General features: G+C 38.8%; 1 protein-coding gene and 1 non-coding gene across 2 annotated transcripts; one reads left to right on the top strand and one right to left on the bottom strand.

Moving 5' to 3' along the window:
- Nucleotides 1–590: 590 nt before the first annotated feature.
- trnaw-cca (transfer RNA tryptophan (anticodon CCA)) lies at nucleotides 591–662 on the bottom strand. The gene has a single exon. It is a non-coding gene; the product is annotated as a tRNA-Trp (tRNA).
- A 3,403-nt stretch (nucleotides 663–4,065) lies between these two features.
- Nucleotides 4,066–14,922, top strand: si:dkey-3k24.8 (lysophosphatidic acid receptor 6). Its single transcript, XM_033652058.2, has 2 exons — nucleotides 4,066–4,198; nucleotides 12,681–14,922. The coding sequence occupies exon 2, from the start codon at nucleotides 12,687–12,689 to the stop codon at nucleotides 13,629–13,631; it is 945 nt and encodes a 314-aa protein (XP_033507949.1). The 5' UTR covers nucleotides 4,066–4,198; nucleotides 12,681–12,686; the 3' UTR covers nucleotides 13,632–14,922.
- Nucleotides 14,923–21,183: the final 6,261 nt, after the last annotated feature.

Below are 21,183 nucleotides of genomic sequence, written 5' to 3'. Positions count from 1 at the left end.
GAAGAGGCAGTTATGGGATTGGACTCAGAATCTGAAATATCATGAGGACCCAGATTGTCCAGGTGGAGGTGTCAGTTGTTCACCTGGAAATCCAACTGAACAGGATCGTACAGTTACACACACACACACACGCATATAGTCTCTCTCTCACACATACACACATATACACACACACACACAAGCACAAACACACACACGCATTATACTCTCTCTCTCTCTCTCTCTCTCTCTCTCTCTCTCACACACACACACACACACACACCACACGCACAAAATAGATGTTGACATTGTTCTATTTCTGTTGTGTAATTTTCGTTTCCAATTTTCAAAATGTTTTAAAAATGTTAAAAAAAATGAAAAATAAAAATGTTATATATAACACACTGATTCTAACACGGGTCACTTTTGACCCACTTATGGAAGAGTGTGGTCACTCGTGCATCTAAGGGTTAAGAGTGGGTCAGCTCGATCTTACAACTCCCTCTTAGTGAAAGATGTTGTAGCGCTAAGAGCGATATGGGAAACGCAGCCAATATCATGTGTGGTTGCTGACCCAGCGATAACAAACTGTGGACCAGCATAAAATCAATTGACCCCGACGTGATTTGAACACGCAACCTTCTGATCTGGAGTCAGACGCGCTACCGTTGCGCCACGAGGTCCGTTACTAGATTTGTCAAAAATTTAGTTAAAGAAGAATAATATTAGTTATATGTATTACAATTGATAATTCGCTTTTATCTTAATAATGTACATAAGCTGTCGATCTGTGGTGCTGCATTACACTAACATTTACAGTCATTACGGTGGATATTGCTGTTAATGTGTAAACCACCAGAGGGCTCTCTCCAACAAGATATTTCAATATCAACTCAGGCAGGTATTTTTTTTATGTCACGGCCTCTGTGGTCACGGCTGACAGAAAGCAGCCCGGGGATTTCCCATCTGTTTCAGGCAATGCAGTGTGTTTATCCGATTAGACCTGTAGTGTTTCTAGACTGCATCAAATTACGCTGAACACTGTAGTTTTTTAATGAGCTCATAATAAACCAGTAGTCCATCTTCTGTTGACAGTGACCGTCCTCTATCATCATGAGTCACTGAATCACAGCTGTCTTAATTTGGGGCACTGTACGATTTAGACTCAAATTTTCCCTAATAATCAGTAAAATACACTGTCAAGCCTCAAGTTAATGGTAATGTGACCAGGTGATTCTCAATATAGCCTACACAGCCCAGAATGAAGTTGAGACAGGGTCTGCTATAGCCTACCATATAAATAGATGGAGTAAAGGATAAAGGAATAGTTTAACAATGTGGGATTAGAATGCACTATCACGACAGGTAGTTGAGTAAAACAAAAAGAAATGGTCACAAAATATGTAGGCAAATTATGATTTTACCAACACTACATGTGAACAAAATCAAAATGGCTCTGCAACAGTCAGCATTCTGAATTGCACACTATTTCTTTTTACTTTCAGTACTGCATCTGTTGTAGCCACATACTGTTGCATACAGTACACTGCAAAAATAAATCAGGTGTTTAAGTTAAATATTTAAGTTTAATTGCTGCCTTAACTATTTAAGTCAAATCAGCTTGCATTTATTTGTACTGATTTTTGTTGAATTTAGTTTAGCTTTGGATTGATAGCAGTAGGTTGACTTGTTTACATTTCTTGTTGTTTCAACTTAACAATGCAAGTTCAAAACATGGAAAATGTATTAACATACATTCTGTTCACTTCCCCCAAATAAGTGATGTCAGCTTAATTTCATTAGTGTAATAATGTCTTGACTATACTTTTTGAGTCAATATAAATAAATACTATGTATAAAATAATATAAAGTCAATATGCGTGTATGACTTATTACTTTCTCATAACATTATGCCCTAAATTTTGACCCTCTTGCTTTTATATTTGTTACGTTGATAAAAAACAAACCCCATTCACTGAGTTCTCCAGAGATGGAGATCAACCTGGAGAGCTCTTTTGTTACTTTGCAATGTATGTAATTATAACGGCACAGATTGTAGATTCTAACATATTATATTTGTGCCAGTGAAATTACATCTGAAGTTCTTTGTCACTTATTTTCATAGTTATGTCCTTTAGTTGTTTGTAATATTTATGATTATTTTGTTCACTTAAACAATCAGTATTCCTATTATTACTAGCTAGTGCTCTGTAATCCATCACTGCAACTTCTGTCAATCAGCTACCAAGCTGTCTTCTGTATATTTACCTGCACAAATTTCACAATAAAATTCAGAATTTGGTTAAGTATAATAGTAAAAGCCTGTATGGCGATAATAATGTAATTTATTGTGAAATATTACAGTTACACATTGTAACTTACAGTGTGGGCATACCTTGTTTTTTGGCTGATGTGCCTTAACAATCACTCCAAGGTTTAGTCCCTTACCAAACATGCAGAATCTTCCAAACACATATTTAACTATTATTTGATTTATCTGTAATATTATGAGCTAAAAGAATATTTCATTGTTCTACAGTTTTTCTCTTAAAACAACGCTTTTAAACACATTTTAAAAAGGGAGTCTACCAAATCAAATATGAAACAAAGGCTGGCCTCAGCTGCTGCTCACTCAGGTGTGTCTCAAAGTGTCAAGAAAAGCCCAGATGAGCTTCCTCTCCCTTTTTATAGACTCTGCCCCTTGCCTCGGTCCTAGTGCTGGACTGTCTGTCACCTTCCCTTCCACACTAATTTTAATTTTCAACAGAAATTTTATAATCATATTTTGCATGTCTGCAGCTCCTCTATTCTCTCACAATATTTATCATTCTAATTATTATTTTTCAAAGCCAGACTCCATTGAGAAAAACAATGATTTAACATTGCTGAACACAGGAGCTGCTGGCCCACTGCCTCTGACAGTTATTGTGTTTGTGTGTCTGTGTGACTGGTGTTTAAAAGGGTTAGTTCAGATTCACCAAAGTCACACAATAACACAAACTAACTTGGTGATTGAAGCCATGGTAGACCAGCAGCTCTCATGTTCAGTGTGTTAAAATGACCTTTTATGTCAATGGAGTAAAGGCTTTGACGAGAACGTAAAAGGGGAAATGAAGACTTTCCTGTCAGAACAGTGGAGGGGTGAAAATACTCTGTTTATCGGGTAACTTATTACTCTACACAGAGAGTAATATTGTAAATTAACTTATTCCTTTCAAATGATGGTAACTACCCACATGTAATATATTCCATTTTGAGAGCAATCTACCCAAGACTGGTGAAGAACAATACATTGCATAACATGTATGTATTAAACACCACTGACATTTGTGAACTAACACATTAAATCTGGACTGTTGTGGAACTCAAAATGTTAACTGTACCAGTATTAGTCTATGCATGTCAGATATTAGTGATGTTAAATGTAAAAAATGAAACCAAACTATATCAGTATCATATGTGATTTCTGAACTCTTCATATTGATAGAGTTTCAACTAGCCATTAAACTACAACAGCATAACAGAATTCCTGAAATTCAGTTGGTTACAGTACTACCCCAAGATTTTCAGTGGCACCATCTGACCACCCCTATGAAACCCCTGTTTCTGGGGGCACCACTGACATTTGTGGGTAATTTTGTTTTGGTCTTCTAGTCTTTGTCTTGAGATGGTCTTTGACCTATCTGGAATGGATTTGGTCTGGAAATGCAATCTAAATACCAAAAGACAATATGTTAAAAAAAAATCTGAAGCTAGAATGTAATAATAATAATAATATTTATTTCTAAAGCACTTTTCAGAACAGAGTTACAAAATGCTTTACATTTCAACATTTAAAACAGACAAGACATGAAAACAGCAACTTTTTTTAAAAAAGAGAGATGGACCTGATTTCTTAAGGCAGATTGTTCCAGAGCCTCAGGGCCTTGACAGCAATCGCTCTGTCCCCTTTAGTTTTCAGCAAGGCCTCTGGAACAGAACTACATTTTACCAACAACATCTACATTTTCCAATGAAGAACTGTAGAGCTTATGTAAAGACAAACAGAGAGAGAGAGAGAGCGAGAGAGAGAGAGCGAGAGAGAAAGAGATCTTGAGATTGGTCAATTTCCTGTTCTGAATCTCACAGACCTGCAGCGTGGCAGGGACATATCTGTCATTATGCTGTGGCGAGATACTCATCCTCCACTTGAGCTTCACTTCTTTTGATCATCTAACAGGTAAAGTCACTCTATGATCTCATCTTATATTTACTGTAAAATATACCACTGCACATATGTCTTTCTTTTTAAGATTTTTTTTTTGCACATATTTTTAAGCCTTTTGATAGGACAGATGAGCGTGGCGGGGGGGGGGGTTTGGGGGGGGGGCGGGAAGGGGGGAGGAAGGGGCCACAGGCTGGACTCAAACCCAGGCTGCTGCAGCAACAGCCTTGTACATGGGGTGCCTGCTCTACCACTAAGCCACCAACGCCCCCATATATGTTTCATATCTGTCAAACAGGAAAAAAACATTTGATGGGAAATGACTCATGTAAACTGTTATGTCACTGCGTGAGAATCACTAGGTTGTGAAGATTAATACTCTAGGTGACAGATATGTGAGAGCAAAGGACATGTTAATGCAAAATAACAAACAAAAAGTCTAGAATGCAAATGAAAACTGATTCTTCACTTTTTTCATTTGTTTTCTTTTTTTTTTGTATGTGTTTCATATAAAACCTGTCAGAGTTTAACAACCAAAGAGATAAACATAAATGAAAACTACATGTTTGTTGAAATAGTGTTGTATTTTTTCTGTAGAGGAAGCCATAGTTATGATTTTGTCAGTTTGTTGCAGAGTGCATCAGTGCAAGGAACACAAGTGAGTTCTGCTTTTAACCAGGAAGTGCTGGCTACACTGACAAAACACATCCTGTTCCTCTTAAATACATGGTGAATGTAGTTTTCTGGATGTTACATTGTACCACATTGAGAAAAGCAATAAATGATAACCTATGTGATGGAACCTGCTTTTTATGTAGCCCATATAAGCCTGCAGCATTGTGCATAGAAAATATTTTAAATTTTTTTGGTATGTACATAAAGAGCACTAACAGGGTGAATGAGAAATGAATAACAATCGTATTAGTTGCGATGGACGCCTTAGGTATGTGGCTTCTGTGACTCACATTAAGCAGCAGATGATCACAGGGAGTGATCGCCTGCATGGATTGCAAAAACGTGAGTAGAATCAGTAGGTGGATGCAGGAGAAGATAAAATGTATTCAGCAGAGCGGTGAACAACAGCAGACAGAGCAGCAGTCATGCCCAAATGTATTAGTTTATTAGTGAGGAACTATCTTATGGGGAAAAATATATACCAAGACAAGCAGCTGACAGATTTCACTTCATCGGTGAGAGTGTGAGAAAACACCCACATGTCGGCATATCAACTAAACACATTGATCAATGCATGTCTGAGCCATACAGCTATTGTAAAGTAGGTCTATGGCCTGGATAAAGCCACAAAAAGATAATTTCAGAATTACAGTGTGTAACATTGTATTGTGATGTGCTATGTGAGAGGAGTTGCTCATACTGATGAACCCAAAGATAATTATCACCTGATATCTGCAGAACCATTTGAGTTTTAGCTGAATTTTTGGCTGTCCAGCTGCAACTTTACAATCCAGTTGGTAGAGACCAAAGACAATACTAAAAGAGGGTGAACATAGGACTTAGATTCATTATGTGGATGCAAATACCACTATCAATGAAGATCATGTTGCTACATAACTGCTGGATGTGTAAATAAGCAACTGTTTTCCATATAAACTTAAAACTTAAAAGATCATGGCAATGTTATGTTCACAACTTGTTTCTCCTCTAAATGTAACAACAACAAGAAAAAAACTCTCTGTGTGATATGACTCCTCAGTCACATTTTGAGCTCACTCTGTGTGGGTTTTCACTTTGATCTTTAAACCTGCATATGTATATGTATATATATATATATATATATATATATATATATATATATATATATATATATATATTTACACATACATACATACATATATATAGACAGAGAGATACACACACACACACACACTGTTCTTTCATTTCACCAGGATTTGCAGTAGTGAGATTTTTAATCCTCTGCCATGTGCGAATAATTGTCTATTATCAATTTGGAGCCTAGTTAAGAAATCACATCCAGATTTTTCAGTTGAAAGTCAATATTACAAATCCTGATGAAATATTGTCTAAATATAACTGTTTAATTGTCTTCAAATAGTGGGTAATAAAAACCTTTCACTTTTTAACCTTTTTGGAACATCTTTTCACCATCACTGATTTTTGAATGCATTTTAAACCTCAAAATGCTCACTGTAATATTAAACTGTAAAAGTGGTTCTGGCTTTAGGATGACAACAATAGCAGCATACTAGTTACACACTTAGTCACACTCACACATTTACCACTTCAACTTAAAGGACGAAGAATGATTACTACAATATATTTGTATTTATTAAGCAATAATTTAAATATAACATGAAAAATGCTCTTTAAATACAATTACAATATATTAGAAAAATACGTAATTAATGAAAGGTCCCTCTGGTTTGTCCCTCTGGTTGAGGAAAAAGTTTGATATGGTGGAAACCATATAAACAAATATATCTTCAACAAGGAAGGGTGATAAAACATATTATATTAAATAATACCATTCTTTATATTACATAAAAAATACTTTCAGGTTCAAGGTCACAGTGGGGACCCACACACAGGCAGTTCAAAACTGTACTGAGTCATATTATGAAAAACACCCACTGTCATAGCCTGCAGTCTGCTCCCATTCTCTCTTTCAGAGGCCGTTTACACGTACACGGTGATTTTGATAAACGGAGACATCTTCCTTCGTTTGTGCCCTTCGTTTACACGCAAACGGAGATTTCTCCTCTGAAAACGAGTCTTTCTAAAAACTCCGGCCAGAGTGGAGATTTTGGAAAACTCCGGTTGCGCATTTGCATGTAAACTGAGATAAACGGAGATAAACGGAGTTATAGGCAGCCGACGTCACAGTATGTGTTGGAACTTGCGCCTGTGTCAAAAGTGCGACCTATGTTGCTACGGTGACAATGGATACATGGAAGGCTTGAGCTTCTCGTTACACTGCCACCTACAGGGGCCTGTATCACGAAGCGAGATCAACCTTTCCTGGGTTACCCAGACCTATCCTGGGTTGACTAACCATAACAATGGCAATCAGGATAATCGGTATCACGACGCTGGATATCAACTCGGTAACTCAACCCAGGGTTGCTTTATCAAGAGCCATGAACGTGCACGCAGAGGACCAATCACAATCATGAGAGAAGCGCAGCATCACTGAGCGTCACTGAGCATCCTCACTGAGCATCCTCACAGAGCGCTGTATGTGAGGGGAAAAAAGTATTTCTCGTGAGGATCAGAGATTAATTCTACTAAAATATGAGGAGGAGAAAAGCAATTTTACAGAAAAGGCCAACACCGTGGCAGCTGCAGGAGGAGGAAACATGCGTGGCAACGCATAACGGGATGAATAATATTTAGCTTTAGTTTAGATTAGTTTATTTGCACATAATGTTAAAAACAGACAGTATAACATTTACAAGATTAAAAAAATAAAAGTGCCAGAGAGGTTAGAAGCCACTAAAAGCTTATCAAAGAAATTCCCCTGTCAAAACATCAATGAAATCACATGATAGACAAGAAAAAAAACGGGTCAGGAAAGAAGAAATAGAGGAGGAGAGAGGGAAAAATCAAGACAAAACAAGGTAGCAAATAAAATGATGTGTAGGTTAAATTACTCATCACTGGTTCAAGTAGCTACAGTACCTGTACCTGTACATCTGACACTGACCACACCCTTGAATCCCATGAAATCAATGCTGCGCAGATGAATTGCGTGTATTACAATTATCGTCTAACATCATTGCGTCTGATAAATTGGTCTTCTTTGTCATAACGTTATATATGCTACAATAAAGCTTAAAGCTGACGCCACAATTAAATCATATCAACACCAAATTGATAGTCTGAATAAAATCATCCTGATATTGAGCTGTGTTAGAAATTAACAGCTGCGCAAAAATATACCTAGTCTCCCTCTTTAAAAAACAAAAAGGAAAATCCCTCAAACACCATGAAGTGTAGACATGATAGGCTACTTTCCACACTTCCAGCAGCAAAGCTGTCAATTAGGCCCATTATCTTTAACAGGGATCATTTCCTCCAACAAAACAAAATGTTGGCACTAATTAATGGTGCTATTAAGTGTCTGCAAATGATCAGTTTCTTTCTTATGAAGGGGTGGGATGAAATTTCGACATCTTTCCACTCCTTTTTGAACAGTCTTTTCATTGTCTGTTGTTGTTGCTTTCTTTTATTTTTTAATGTTCAAAATAAACTTTCAAATCAAAATCAATCAAATGAATTAAACTTCCCGTCATGACTGGGCTGCATTTCTGTCAGCGGAGTCATTTTTTCCGAACAGCTGATTGGCCAGTGGGTGGTGCGTTTTATAGGATCAGATTCAACCCTGAACTTACCCTGCTCCGGAGCAGGATAGCCGTTCAGAGTAAGTTACCATGGTGATCTACCCCGATAAGAACTGAACCGGCTTTGTGAGACCGAAAACCCAGGGTTAACCCTGAAGTTACCTCGCTAAGACATTAATCCTGCTTCGTGATACAGGCCCCTGGTTTGGCATGCTCTTGTGTATATATACACGGGCAAGTGTAAACAAAGATCTTTTTGAAAACGGAGACGGTGAAATGTCTGTTTATGAAAATAGCCGGCCACGTGTAAATGGCCTCTCACATGCCCTCCTCATCAAGGAAACTCCACTCACCTGCACACACAGCTGCTTCTCATCAGCTCTCCCTGCATATAAGTATCTGCTGCCTTTCCCTCAGTGCCGGACTGTTCTTCAACCTCATGCAAGACTTTCCAGCACTTCTTACCTAGTCATGCTGAAATATAAGCTTTATGAAGCAGTGAACCACTTTGACAACTGCTTCAAGAATGACACACTGCTTCAAAGCATTTCATATAGTCAGAAGAGTGACATCTGTTGGCTGTATGTCAGAACTGCATCTAAGTGGAAGACCTGAAAAAGCCTCAAGAATATCTGTAACGAGGCTTCACTCTCAGTAGTCACGTGATTGTGGGTGTGCCGAAGTCTTGCAGTCTTCTTCATCTACATTTTCTGGCGGTTGGCAACCAGCTTGTAAATGCATTAACGCCTTCCCGACCCGGAGTGTAGTGTGGATACCACCATGGAGAGAGGTGCGCTACGTCAGACTTAATTTGAACACAACTGTCTCCATCCCCCATTTTGCGGATCAATATTTTTTCAAGTCAACCAAAACCCAGCTAAAGCGAGCGTATTTTAGTTTGTGCGAATCAGGGGATTTTAATTTGAATTGAATTGAATTGAATTGAAATTGAATTTTCCATCATAATTTTCCGATGCCTTACTTCTAGATGCACATCTAAACAGGCTGATGGAAACATGGCTAGTGTCTCGGAACACTTGCGCTTCAAAAAATCAACACTGTGTTGAGCAAACTGGCTCGAGCATAACATAACTATTCTTACCTGTCTGATCTCCTGTTATCAGTAATATTCCTTTACTTACTTGTATCATTGACAATCTAAACATTTCATTTGATTCTGTTCTGACAAAGTTTCAACAGCCGGGCAACATAATCTCACAAGAAAGGAAACACAAGTGAGGAAGTGTTACACCATATTTTGGGTGTTGGCAGAAATAAGACCAGCTGTATAGTTTCAAACTCAATTCAGTGAACATGAAATCAGTGATGCAACACTACAGACAAGGGAGCAATGAAGACTGCTATAATAGCAGTAGAAAGAGAATAGAAAAAATAGATGAGGTGCTTTAAATATCTTAAATATCTTTTATCCAAGATGATCATTAAAGAAGGAAATTCTTGCTTTCACTGGTTGGACTTTTTAAGGACCTGCAATGGTGTTCAGATCCACTTTGGGCCAGAGTAAAAAAATGCAGTCCCCTTGTTCATTTCAGTGAAACTGGTCCACTGATGCCATAGGGCTGTCAGTGCAACAAGATATCATCTGACAAGGTGTTGCAGTGGCCAACCAAAAACAAAAGTGGCATCATGCAAACCAGCCCGGTCTCATAAAAATATGTAAAATAGATACAAAATCTTAATGCATTACATGGTGGAGGGCACAAAATATGTAAAAAATACATGCTGTCAACACACAAAATTTGCCAATGTAAGGTCAATACGGATCTTTTGTGTGGAGGACACACAAAGTATAAAGAGCAAGAGAGTCTACGTAGGGCCAGCCCGTTCTTATTTCTAATTCTTTAAATGCCTTTATCAATGGATGTCACCCGGAGCCCCTTGTTTGTTTTCCATAAGAAACCAAAAGTCAGTGGAGTACAGCTGCGGCGATATACCAGTTTCAAAGTGTACAGTGATAATAAGTTGATGGTTATCATACCATTTACATTTACATATCTATGATATTAAAACTGGACGCTAAATCTCACCTTTATTTTGGTCATTTTTAAGGGGAGACTTTTTCCACATACTTTCATAAACTAAATAGTTTTGAGTTTCAGTAATAATAATAAAATATTTTTTCAGCCAACAATAACCCTTCCATTTTCATTCCTTTAGGGTCATTCTGACTGATAATGATAAAAATTCTGTAATACCGTGATACCATGAAACCGTGCTATTTTCTGGAACAGTTATCGTACAGTGAAAATCTCATACCATTGCAACCCTACAGTGAAGTTATTTTAATAACATTGTAGTGTGCTAGTATGTGAAGCATGCTGCAGTATTGATGTATGTAACATGAGTCACATAATGTTAGTAACAATTGTACTGCGGCTGGGTGTGAGGGATGGTGGATGAGTCAAAAACCAAGGACTTTCATAGAGGAGACCACTGTTTGTGTCCCATGTGAAACCAAAATTCAGCATAGTGACATGACTATAACTTTAACTACGCAAAGTAATTGACATCCCGTAAAACTTCTATCAAAAGCCTAGTCCCAATTAAACGTCCAGTCCCTTTTACTAGCCCGGTGTCACTACACATATTGACAAATAAAGGCCTGTCTCAATTAGATGCATGGGCTGGTTGCAAAGCAGTTCAGTTTTTATATAAGTTCTTTGGATGTATAAAACAAGTTGTTGGTTACTCACTTGAGCTAACATTAGATGGGTGCTTTGTTCACACATACAAATGCTTTTGTCAATATGGAGATGCTACATATTGTTAGCTCGGGTAGATTCTCCACAATTCAGTCGCTCAGTTCACTTTACTAAAACTACAATATGAGCACTAAAGAAGACAGAAACTCGCTGAGCTTGCCGGCCTGGAGAACAACAGAGACAGAAAAAAAGTGGTGACTCCCTACCTCTAAGCGGGCATATAGTCAAAATTTGTGTTCATTCCTCGATAACCTGTGAAGGTATTTATATTCCCTCAGATTTCATCAAAGGCATCGACAGGGTTTCTCATAAAAATCAATCCAAGTTGTAAGTACTGTTTTAACAGAATAAAGTAGTTTTGTGTCAGTGTGCCAGATGCTGTCATCCTCAGATGTTATAAAACTAGTGTCGTAAGTCTTTCTCTCTCTGACGCCCTGTCTGTTGGAGCTAGATAAAATAAATGATTCATTACTGATATGTTATTTGAAGCCTAATTTTTATACACGTAATATTCATACTGGTTTAAATCAACAATTTCATTGTATTTCCCATCTTTGCTCAGCAACAGTTTTGTGTAAAAGGACTTTAAGGCCTGTCCCATATAGACACCTGTCCCAAATAAACCTGTTGAGTTCAGTTATTTAAACAAATAATAGCCCGGGCTATTAACTAAAGTTTTACGGTATGTACATTAAGTACCTACGCAAAGACATTTACTTTTGCCTGTGTGTAGTTATTTTAACCAAAACCACAATCTTTTCCAAAACCTAACCAGATTTTTTTTGTTGTTATTCTCTAAACCTCACCAAACAGCAGCCATTTCACAACCAAACTGTGACTATTCATAATAGACTTTACATTTGCATTGTTTTTCTGTTGCCAATAAGTAATTTTAATATAACAAATATATAACAACATAATGTGTTGTTAAGCGGTTGTGTCCTTTTGTATGTAGACTGTGTTGTGAAAATACAGCATGCCAGTCACTGCAGCATCTGATCATGCTAGTTCATTGCATGCAGCACTTAATTTCAAGTTCCAGAGAGATGAGGTTTTGCTGCTTGACAACGAATGTAGTTTTTCTGTAGGGATTTGGTTGAAGTTATTCAGAAGTAAAGTTTAAGTTACTGTGTAACTGCTACTCCACACAAAACAAATTTTAACACAAAGCTCTTTAGGTCACAGCTGCACTCTTTGGTGTGCAAACCACTTTCTGCTTGCTGTTTTTGTGACAACATGTCAGTCATGTAGGTGAAAAACTGTTCCTGTACTCTACACTGCATAAATCAGAGGTGCAATATATGTTCACAGCTTTTAACCCACAGTTATGGTTGATTATAGCTGCCTCATCTATCAACCCTGACCCCCATTTTTGTGTCTTTGCTGCTTATAGAGGATGTAATTACTCCCATAAACCCTTTTTCTAACCACTCTTCTCTCTCTCCTGTCTTTTAGGTCATTATGCCCAACACCACCATTTGCCACAACAACAGTACACCAGACATCAGCATCTTCCCTGTGTGCATGTACTCCTTCATCTTCATAGTGGGTCTCATTTTTAATCTCTTAGCTTTGGTATTTTTTTTTAGTCAAACCAAATCCAGATCACATACCATCGTCTACATGACAAACCTGGCCATAGCAGATGTGTTGCTCATCCTCACGTTGCCCATGAGGGTCTACTACCATCTGGGATATAATGGCCTTCCACAGTGGCTGTGTGAGGTCCTTGGTTTGATCCTGAAGGCCAACATGTATGGGAGCATCTTCCTCCTCACTTGCATTTGCTTTGACCGTTGCATGGCTGTCACCTTTCCGATGTCAGCTCGTGTCCAGGGAGGAAGAAAGAAAGCGCCGCTGGTTTGTGTCGGAATATGGTTGTTCACCTTTGGTGCCAGCCTGCCTATCTACCTTTCCAAAACTGCAGGCGCTGAAACTGAGGAATGTTTTGATAGCCTGCCAGTCTTTGCCATAAAACCCGTGGTGGTTTTTACCACTCTGTTTGTAGGGTTTGGAGTCCCACTGGTAATCATGCTGATCTGCTCCTGGGGTTTGGTTCGTGCTGTCCGACGAAGCTCTGTGGCCCAGACCAACCTGGTGGACAGTGGAAAGATCCAGAGGATGATTGCCACCAGCATTCTTATTTTTCTACTCAGCTTCCTCCCTTATCATGCCACCCTGGTTCTCATCTATATGCATGGAGTAAAAACATCATGCTCAATGCGGGATGCATACCGCTACAGCCTGATGGTGGCATGTCTTAATACAGTACTGGATCCCATTGCATACTATTTTACCACAGATACCTTCAGGAGGAAAGTAGACATAAACGCTTTTCGGAGGATGTTTCCTTTGAATAGTCAAAGTTCTGACTTAAACAACAGGAGCAGAGTGCCTAACAGCTGAGGGACTGTTGGGAAACCACTCAGTGGACACTGCCATTCAAAAACTTCAAAGCTGGTTGTCAACAATGGTGAACTTTTAGTTTGGGATTGTATATATATGTTATCACTGTAGATGCAGCATCTGTAAGGGCTCATTTATGCTCAACGTTAAATACAAACACAAACAGAGCCTTCCATCCGTACCCTTGGTTTATTTTGTCCGTATTTGTGCATGCTTTCTGAGACCATACAGATAAAACAGAGCAGAACCACCATCCTGGGGGCAGTGTACCATAGTTAAAGCAAGAAATAACCCTTAGAGGCAACAAAGACATTTAAAGAATGACAGAACGAAACAAATCGGAAACATAGTGAAAAGTCTCCATCCACGTGTCACGATGTATTCACCGCCACCGTCTACAACTCTGCCTCCATTAAAAGATTCATTTTTATGATCTCGCTCATCGTTGCCGTGCTTGTTGTTGTGTAAAACTTTGGACTCTGCCCTCTAATGCCATCCATTGACTCTATCTATGCCATCATAAAGGACGCATCTAAAATGGACTTGTCTATTTTCATATTTAAAGGGAATATGAATGAGCCCTTGGTTTAAGTGGTTATTTTTTGCTTAGTTTCACTTTTTTATCAATGTCTAGTTGGTAGATTTTAATTTTCTGAGAAAAGGCTGACTGAAGTTATTCTGCAGTTGTACAGCTACGCTCTGGAATCACTGGAGAAATAGAACAAAAAGTATAACTACTGGATTTGAGGACACGCAACTAATTGTACTAATTTTACTGCCAATTTCTGGATCCTGCTTGGCTTTTGTTACATTATGTGCATTAACACTGTAACTAAATTTGTGTTGTCTTAACACAATAATTGTACAATTGGGATAATGGTGCAATGGTTGTTGGTTTCATAAAGCAACAGAAATGTTGGAATAGTCCCTCCACTTCTATAGCTGTGAGGGGAGGGGGTTTGAAATTCTGTTCAATGACTCAACCAGCACTTTGTGTAATGTGTAATGTACCTGTAGAACCCAGAGAGCAATTACGTCTCAAACACCACTCATAAAAACCATTCCATATTTCACAGCAGTCCATGTCCATGAATGAGGTAGTCATCAAGAAGGCTACCCTTTGGAGTGTCCAAAAGCCAAAGCATTGATTTTTAACCATTTATTATGATACATTAATATTGTTTTTGTTTTCTTTAATTAAACATGTATTTTTCATTGCAACATACATGTATTTTTCATGGAAGTTCATCTGGACTAAAGTTGCTTAACCAATAAATGATATGATATGTTACTATTGATTTGTTCAAATAATTTAACAAATAATTAGCCATCATGTGAGAAGAAGTCAGAGTGAATTGTAGAGCTACAGTTGGCTACTTTTTTTGCTAAACTGACAAAAAGCAATTTTTTTTATAGCTGTCACTTTACCCTAACAATAGTTCAGACAATCTGTGAAAAAACACTCCTCTGCCTTCTCATAGTGCTATGAATGGAATTTGCAAAAATCAAGAAAACAACCAATCAGAGGCGAGGAGTCTCTAACTCGGCTTTTAATAATGTCAACCACTGCTTGTGAACTGTGGTCAAACTGTCAGGCTAGGCAGTGCTTATCGATTAATCATGATTCTGTTACTGCATTGCACCTAAAATGATTTCAGAAACATTTTTTAGTATACTGTATACTGGGGGTGGGTAACGTGTTACAAGTAACATGTCAGTAAAAATTCAACCCAAGTCAGTGAGGTAAGGCTGTTAGTATTAATGTCACCATTACCAGTTAGGTAACCCCAGACTGTTTGAATTTAATGGCATCATTACAGTCAATGAGTCAGCAGCTGACGTTTGCATGAGTGAGCTGATGATAACGTCTGTTGACTATTCATCCCTGACTGAATTCTGCAGTGAGATCTGTCCATCACATTTCCACATGACGGCTGAATCTTGGCCCTATACAAAATCTTGTTTTGTACCCTCATCATTCGTGAATACACACCAAATCTGCAAAAAAAAAAAACATTTATAAGAAAATGAAATAAGAAAATAAATAATACAAGGAAGCAAATAAATGAATAATAGAGAAAGAAAAGAAAACAAATACAGTGCTTCAATATATCCATAGACATTAAATGGAAATGGGCACCATATTTGCCTAGTTGAACACAACATGCCATAAGCAAAACTGATGCAAATTCCTACACATTCACATATTTGGACATCCAGGAACTTTACTATCAAAACAAATCCATTTTATTATCGATCATGCCATAGCAGATAAAAAGGAAGACCAAATTTTTTCATATTTGTTCACAGAGTTTGTGTTACAGTATATGACTCTTTCCAGTTTTGCTATTTTTGCGAGTACATTGAACCATTCTTGGATAGTAGAAGCTGAAATGTCTTTCCATTTACAATATAATAACTTTTTAGCAACTGTGAAAGCTATATTTAGCCATTTGTTGTTAGACTGATTTACAAGCCTGCAAAAGATACCCAGAAGGCAAATCTGGCTCTATGTGAGATCTAGTTATTTTGCTCACACACTGACAAACCTCAGCCCAAAAGTTTTTAATTGTCCTACAGTCCCAAACCATGTGTAGGTAGGTCCCTTCTTGAGCTGAGCACCTCCAACACAAGCCTGTTTGTCTAAGGCCAATTCTGTGTGACTTACTAGGAGTCCAATGGTATCTGTGCACAGTTTTTAGTTGTGTTAACTTTAATGACACATCCTTAGAGACTGTATGTGCTCTGACCCAAATCTGGTTCCATTCATCTTCAGTTATATCACATCCCAAGTCTGTACTCCACAGAGCCTTAGTTGCTTTAAAGTTTGCTGTTATTTTGTCATTGAGTTCTTTGTATATCCCAGGTGCATTTATTTTAGATTGATCATTTACCAATAAACAGTTATCCCAATATGTTGCCCTTGGAGGATCTTTACATTTATTCCTTGAAGTAACAACAGCACTTCTTAGTTGAAAATATTTCCACCAGGGTATACAGTTTGGTGAGATTGCTGTGTTCAATTCTAAATATGATTTAAATTCAGCGCCTGTATACAGGTCAGCCACCTTAGTGATGAAACTTCTATGAAACTCTTTCCATTGAATTGGCTTTTTGCCAATAGTTATCAAAGTGTTATTCCAAATTGGTAACCATGAAGACTGTGACACTGTTTCCTTAGTGAGTTTATGGACTGATCTCCAGATGGAATAAATATAACTCAGACAGGGATGAGGCTCCTCCGTTATCTGCTGTTTAATATATAAAGCATCCTCCAGATTAGCAGGTGACATAAAATGTTGCTTAATGCTAGCCCATGATGGCCTAAGATAAGGGGATCTGACTGTTCTAATTTATGGAGTGTGAAAGCCCAATGATATAACTGCAGATAAGGCAGGTTAAATCCTCCTTTCCTCTTAGGTGTTTGAAAAGTTACTAAACTAAACTGTGCCTTTTTCCCACTCCATAAGAAAACATTAATAAGTTTATCAAATTGCTTATATATATTAGGTATTAGGTATTTGAATTGGCAGCATATTAAATAGGTAAAACAATTTTGGATACACCATAATTTTTATAGATGATATTTTACCCCACAGGGAAAGATTGAGTCCCTTCCACCTCTCAAACTGCATTTTCATTTCTTCAAGTATACTTGCATAGTTTATTTTTTGTATATTTTCGATCTCAAGTGGAAATTTAATGCCAAGATATTTAATGCCATGTTTGGGGATGCAAATATTAAAAACACTTAAGTCAGGCATAGATGCTAAGTCAGAGAGGGGGAAGGCCTCTGTTTTGGACCAGAAAATTGCTCTATGATATTCAGAACACTCCTAACTGATTTAGAGGGCTGTGAGAGGAACAGGATGACGTCATCAGCATATAATGACAATTTGTGGACTTCATTACCAATTGTCACTCCTGTAACGTGAGGATTCTGTCTTATAGCAATAGCAAGTGGTTCAAGGGCCAGGACAAACAGCAGAAGAGAGAGGGGCCATCCCTGTCTGGTTCCCCTATGAAGCTCAAAATTGCACGATGCTATATCATTGGTGATAACTGAAGCTCGGGCACCAGAATATAAACTTCTTACACAACGAATGAAATTGGGTCCAAAGCCATATTTCTCAAGCGATTTGAACAGGTACCCCCACTCCACCCTATCGAAGGCCTTCTCAACATCTAAGGCCAACGCTAGGGAAGGAGTGGGGGATTTTCGGTTTGTCCATTTTATATTCAGTAGTCGTCTTATGCTATCTGAACCATGTCGTTGTTTTATGAGCCCTACTTGGTCTGGGTGCACCAGTTTCATTATCACCCTTTCAAGCCTATTTGATAGCACCTTAGCAAATATCTTTAAATCACAATTCAAAATGGATAGGGGGCGTTGACTCTCACATAGTAAAGGATCTTTATTTTTCTTAGGAATTAGAATTATTGATGCTGTATTTGAAGATGGAGAGAAAAGGCCATTTTGGATAACTTCATTATAATGGGATAGCAACAGAGGGGTAAGTTTATTGTGAAACACTGAATAGAATTCTTGTGGAAATCCGTCAATGCCAGGTGATTTTCCTGCAGTCATTTGATTTGTTATTTTCCTCGACTGTTATCTCCTCATCTAGTTTTTTTGTCTTCATCAGCAATAGCTGGGACATTGATATTATTAAGAAATAGCTCGGCCTTTTGATTAGCGCTGACATGATCTGGGGTTGTTATTTCAGATTGGTAGAGTTGCTCAAAATATTCCCTATAAATATCATTTATCTGCGTTTCGTTAACTATTTGGTTGCCAGATTTATCTTTCACCGCAGTAATTATATTAGGGGTTTTAACTTTTTTGAGTCAACAATGTATCTTAATTTAACTTAGCTGCATTGTTTACATTAAAATCAAAACAAATCTGATGCTGACCCCTGTCAAAAAACACACCTGTCTGCAAAGCCATGTCAGCTCACCAGCACTTGCATATCAAAAGATATTTGCAACCTAGCCTGACAACTTTATTAGGGGAAACCCTGCAATCCCTGACCACATCTAGCTGGGCTTTTTATGGCAAATTCTTAAAAAGACAGCAGTTACGTGATTAAGTGTTGCTGTGCCTCCTGAAAAACACTGTGATCTTCACTTTTAAGAACTCTGCAAGCACAGTGAAGTTTTGCACATACTGTAGGTGAAATGTGGTTTGTAAGCTAACCTAAGCGTGGGTGTTAATGTTTCATTGTGACATGTGTGAGCTAGATTGTTAAAGGTCTCGTAGGTCATGAGTAGAATCTTGAAGTGTATCCTGTGTTTATCTGGGGATTAGGGTTAGGGCTAACCCTAACCTCCCAGTTAAACACAGGATACAGGATAGGGCTAACTCTAACGCTAACCTCCCAGTTAAACACAGGATATACTCCAAGATTCTACTTGTCATCTACAAGTCCCTGAAAATCTAGCTGTTCCATATCTCTCGGACCTCCTCCATCAGCACTGTCAGGGTGTTTTCAGTCGCTCTCCGCTCATATGGAATTCACTAGCACACCATGCGAAAAACTGCCTCCACATTGTCAGCATTCAAAAGGCCCTGCAAGCCCATCTCTTCAGACCTGCCAACCCCTGACCAACTCCAAAAAGTGCTATATAAGTGTGATGTATTATTATTATTATTATTATTATTACTATTATTATTATTATTATTATTATTATCATTAATCTTTAATGTTATGATAATGACATTAGGGTTTGTGGTATGTTGGCCTTTTGAATTCATTAACCCTCATCAAAAGGGGTTGGGATTATTAAGTAATAAAAAAGAAAAAGTTTTGTCAACAAGTGCTGTTTTTTCATTATTTTGGAGTAGCCCGCACACCCTAAAATGTTCAAATGGAAAGTAACTTGTACTTTAAGTATTTTATTAACCAGGTACTTTTTTACCTTTACTTGAGGAGGTTTCTCAAATGGTAACTTTCACTTTTACTTGAGTCATTTTGTATAGGTGCATAGACTTTCAGTACTCTATCCAACTGTTTAGCTGCAAAATTAGAAAGTTTGGCCTCTGGGTGGAGCTTTGTTTTGGCTCGATTACTTCCAACATGGCGGCCAGGTCACAAACCTTTTAGTTTTGCAGTAGGCTACACTGAAAAAAAATAGGCATTGCAGTAACAGAATCATTTGGGGCTCATTTATAAAACATTGCATAGGATCCATACTAAGGTGAAGGTGGAGGCCAGGAAAATTATATTATTTGGTGGTCACAGTAGTGGCATCACTAATAAAAGAAAAACAAGTGAGTGCAACAGAGAGATCTGTGGCAGAGGTGAAGAAGTGGTCTGATCTGAAGGTGGAGGCCAAGAGGGAAGTGGCATGGCACCGCCAAAGCGTGTCTGCTACAGGTGGGGGCCAGGGCACACCTGAGCCCACACCACTGGACACCAAAATAGCCTTCATCCTTGGGATGGCCAGCGTGTGTGGCAAAGTGTCGGAGAGGGAAGGAGACACAGATTTGGCAGAGACCACAGAGGAGACCGGTAAAGTACAGTTTTATCTGTTTATTAAATGTATGAATTAAATATTTCAACTTGAGACTTGTGAAAAGGCACAGTGGACTTATGTGTTGTGTTGGGTGACGAGGAGGTTCTCGGCACGGTGTGTCCTGGCACCGTGGCTGCAGGCCTGGCTGTCCCCAGCACCAGTGCGCTGCTCAGCACCTGGGAGAGGGACACCATCAGTGCAATCAATTTTAAGTCAGAGACGAACTCCAACAAATACGCATGACACCTTCACGGAGCCTTGTTCCCTGTTGAAATTTTTCATGTCGGGGAGGTGGCTGTAGGTCGGGGTCCTCATGCTGTGGGGGAGGGAGGCCAGGTGGGAGGGGAATGGCATCCCTCAGTGCCAGGTTGTGCAGAACACCACACGCCCTTATAATTTTACACACCTTTGTTGGGTGGTAGTAGCCTGGTTCCAGACCATAGACCCCGCCCACTCAACTGAGTAGGCTTGCATCTCTGGTCTGGCATACTGCAATGAATTTGTGATTTATCTCGTCCAAACGATGGAAGGACCAATGAACACCGGGGGTGGGGGTGGGGGCGGGTCTAGCGATTAGCCAATCAATGCCACGCTGATGTCAAGCTGTGCGCCGGTGGGTAACTGGTGAGGATAGCAACAATGGCGACCGCTACAGATCCTACAGACCACATTAACGATGCTATCGAGGTATTTCGCCACTACTCGTGTTAATGGAGGACCGAATTAAGGAAGCTGCTAAACTGGATTTAACGGCAATGCAGCTGGGTGTGCACAACGACGGAGACATTTTAAACGGGCAATGCTCGCTTGTTTTCAGCACCCCCGAGGCATGGATACTAATGACGTCAGATTCTGGGTGAGTCGTTGATCTCTACTAATTGGTTAGGGAAAAATCAAATTCCCTCCCCCTTGTAAATCGCCTTCAATGGAGGCGATGTCAGACTGAAGGTTCTGGGAGCTTCAGTCTGACACTCAGGCTAGGGTCATAGAGCAGTCTGCCCCCCGAGGCATCTAAACACCTCCACGGGTTTTT

This window comes from Epinephelus lanceolatus, chromosome 22 (assembly GCF_041903045.1).
Source record: "Epinephelus lanceolatus isolate andai-2023 chromosome 22, ASM4190304v1, whole genome shotgun sequence".
NCBI classification, from domain to species: domain Eukaryota; kingdom Metazoa; phylum Chordata; class Actinopteri; order Perciformes; family Serranidae; genus Epinephelus; species Epinephelus lanceolatus.
Note: the sequence above shows the minus strand (reverse complement) of the source record. Positions and strands in the feature narration are given on the sequence as shown.

Excerpts from the sequence above, each read along its gene's own strand:
- si:dkey-3k24.8 (XM_033652058.2), top strand. The coding sequence starts at position 12,687 with ATGCCCAACACCACCATTTGCCACAACAACAGTACACCAGACATCAGC.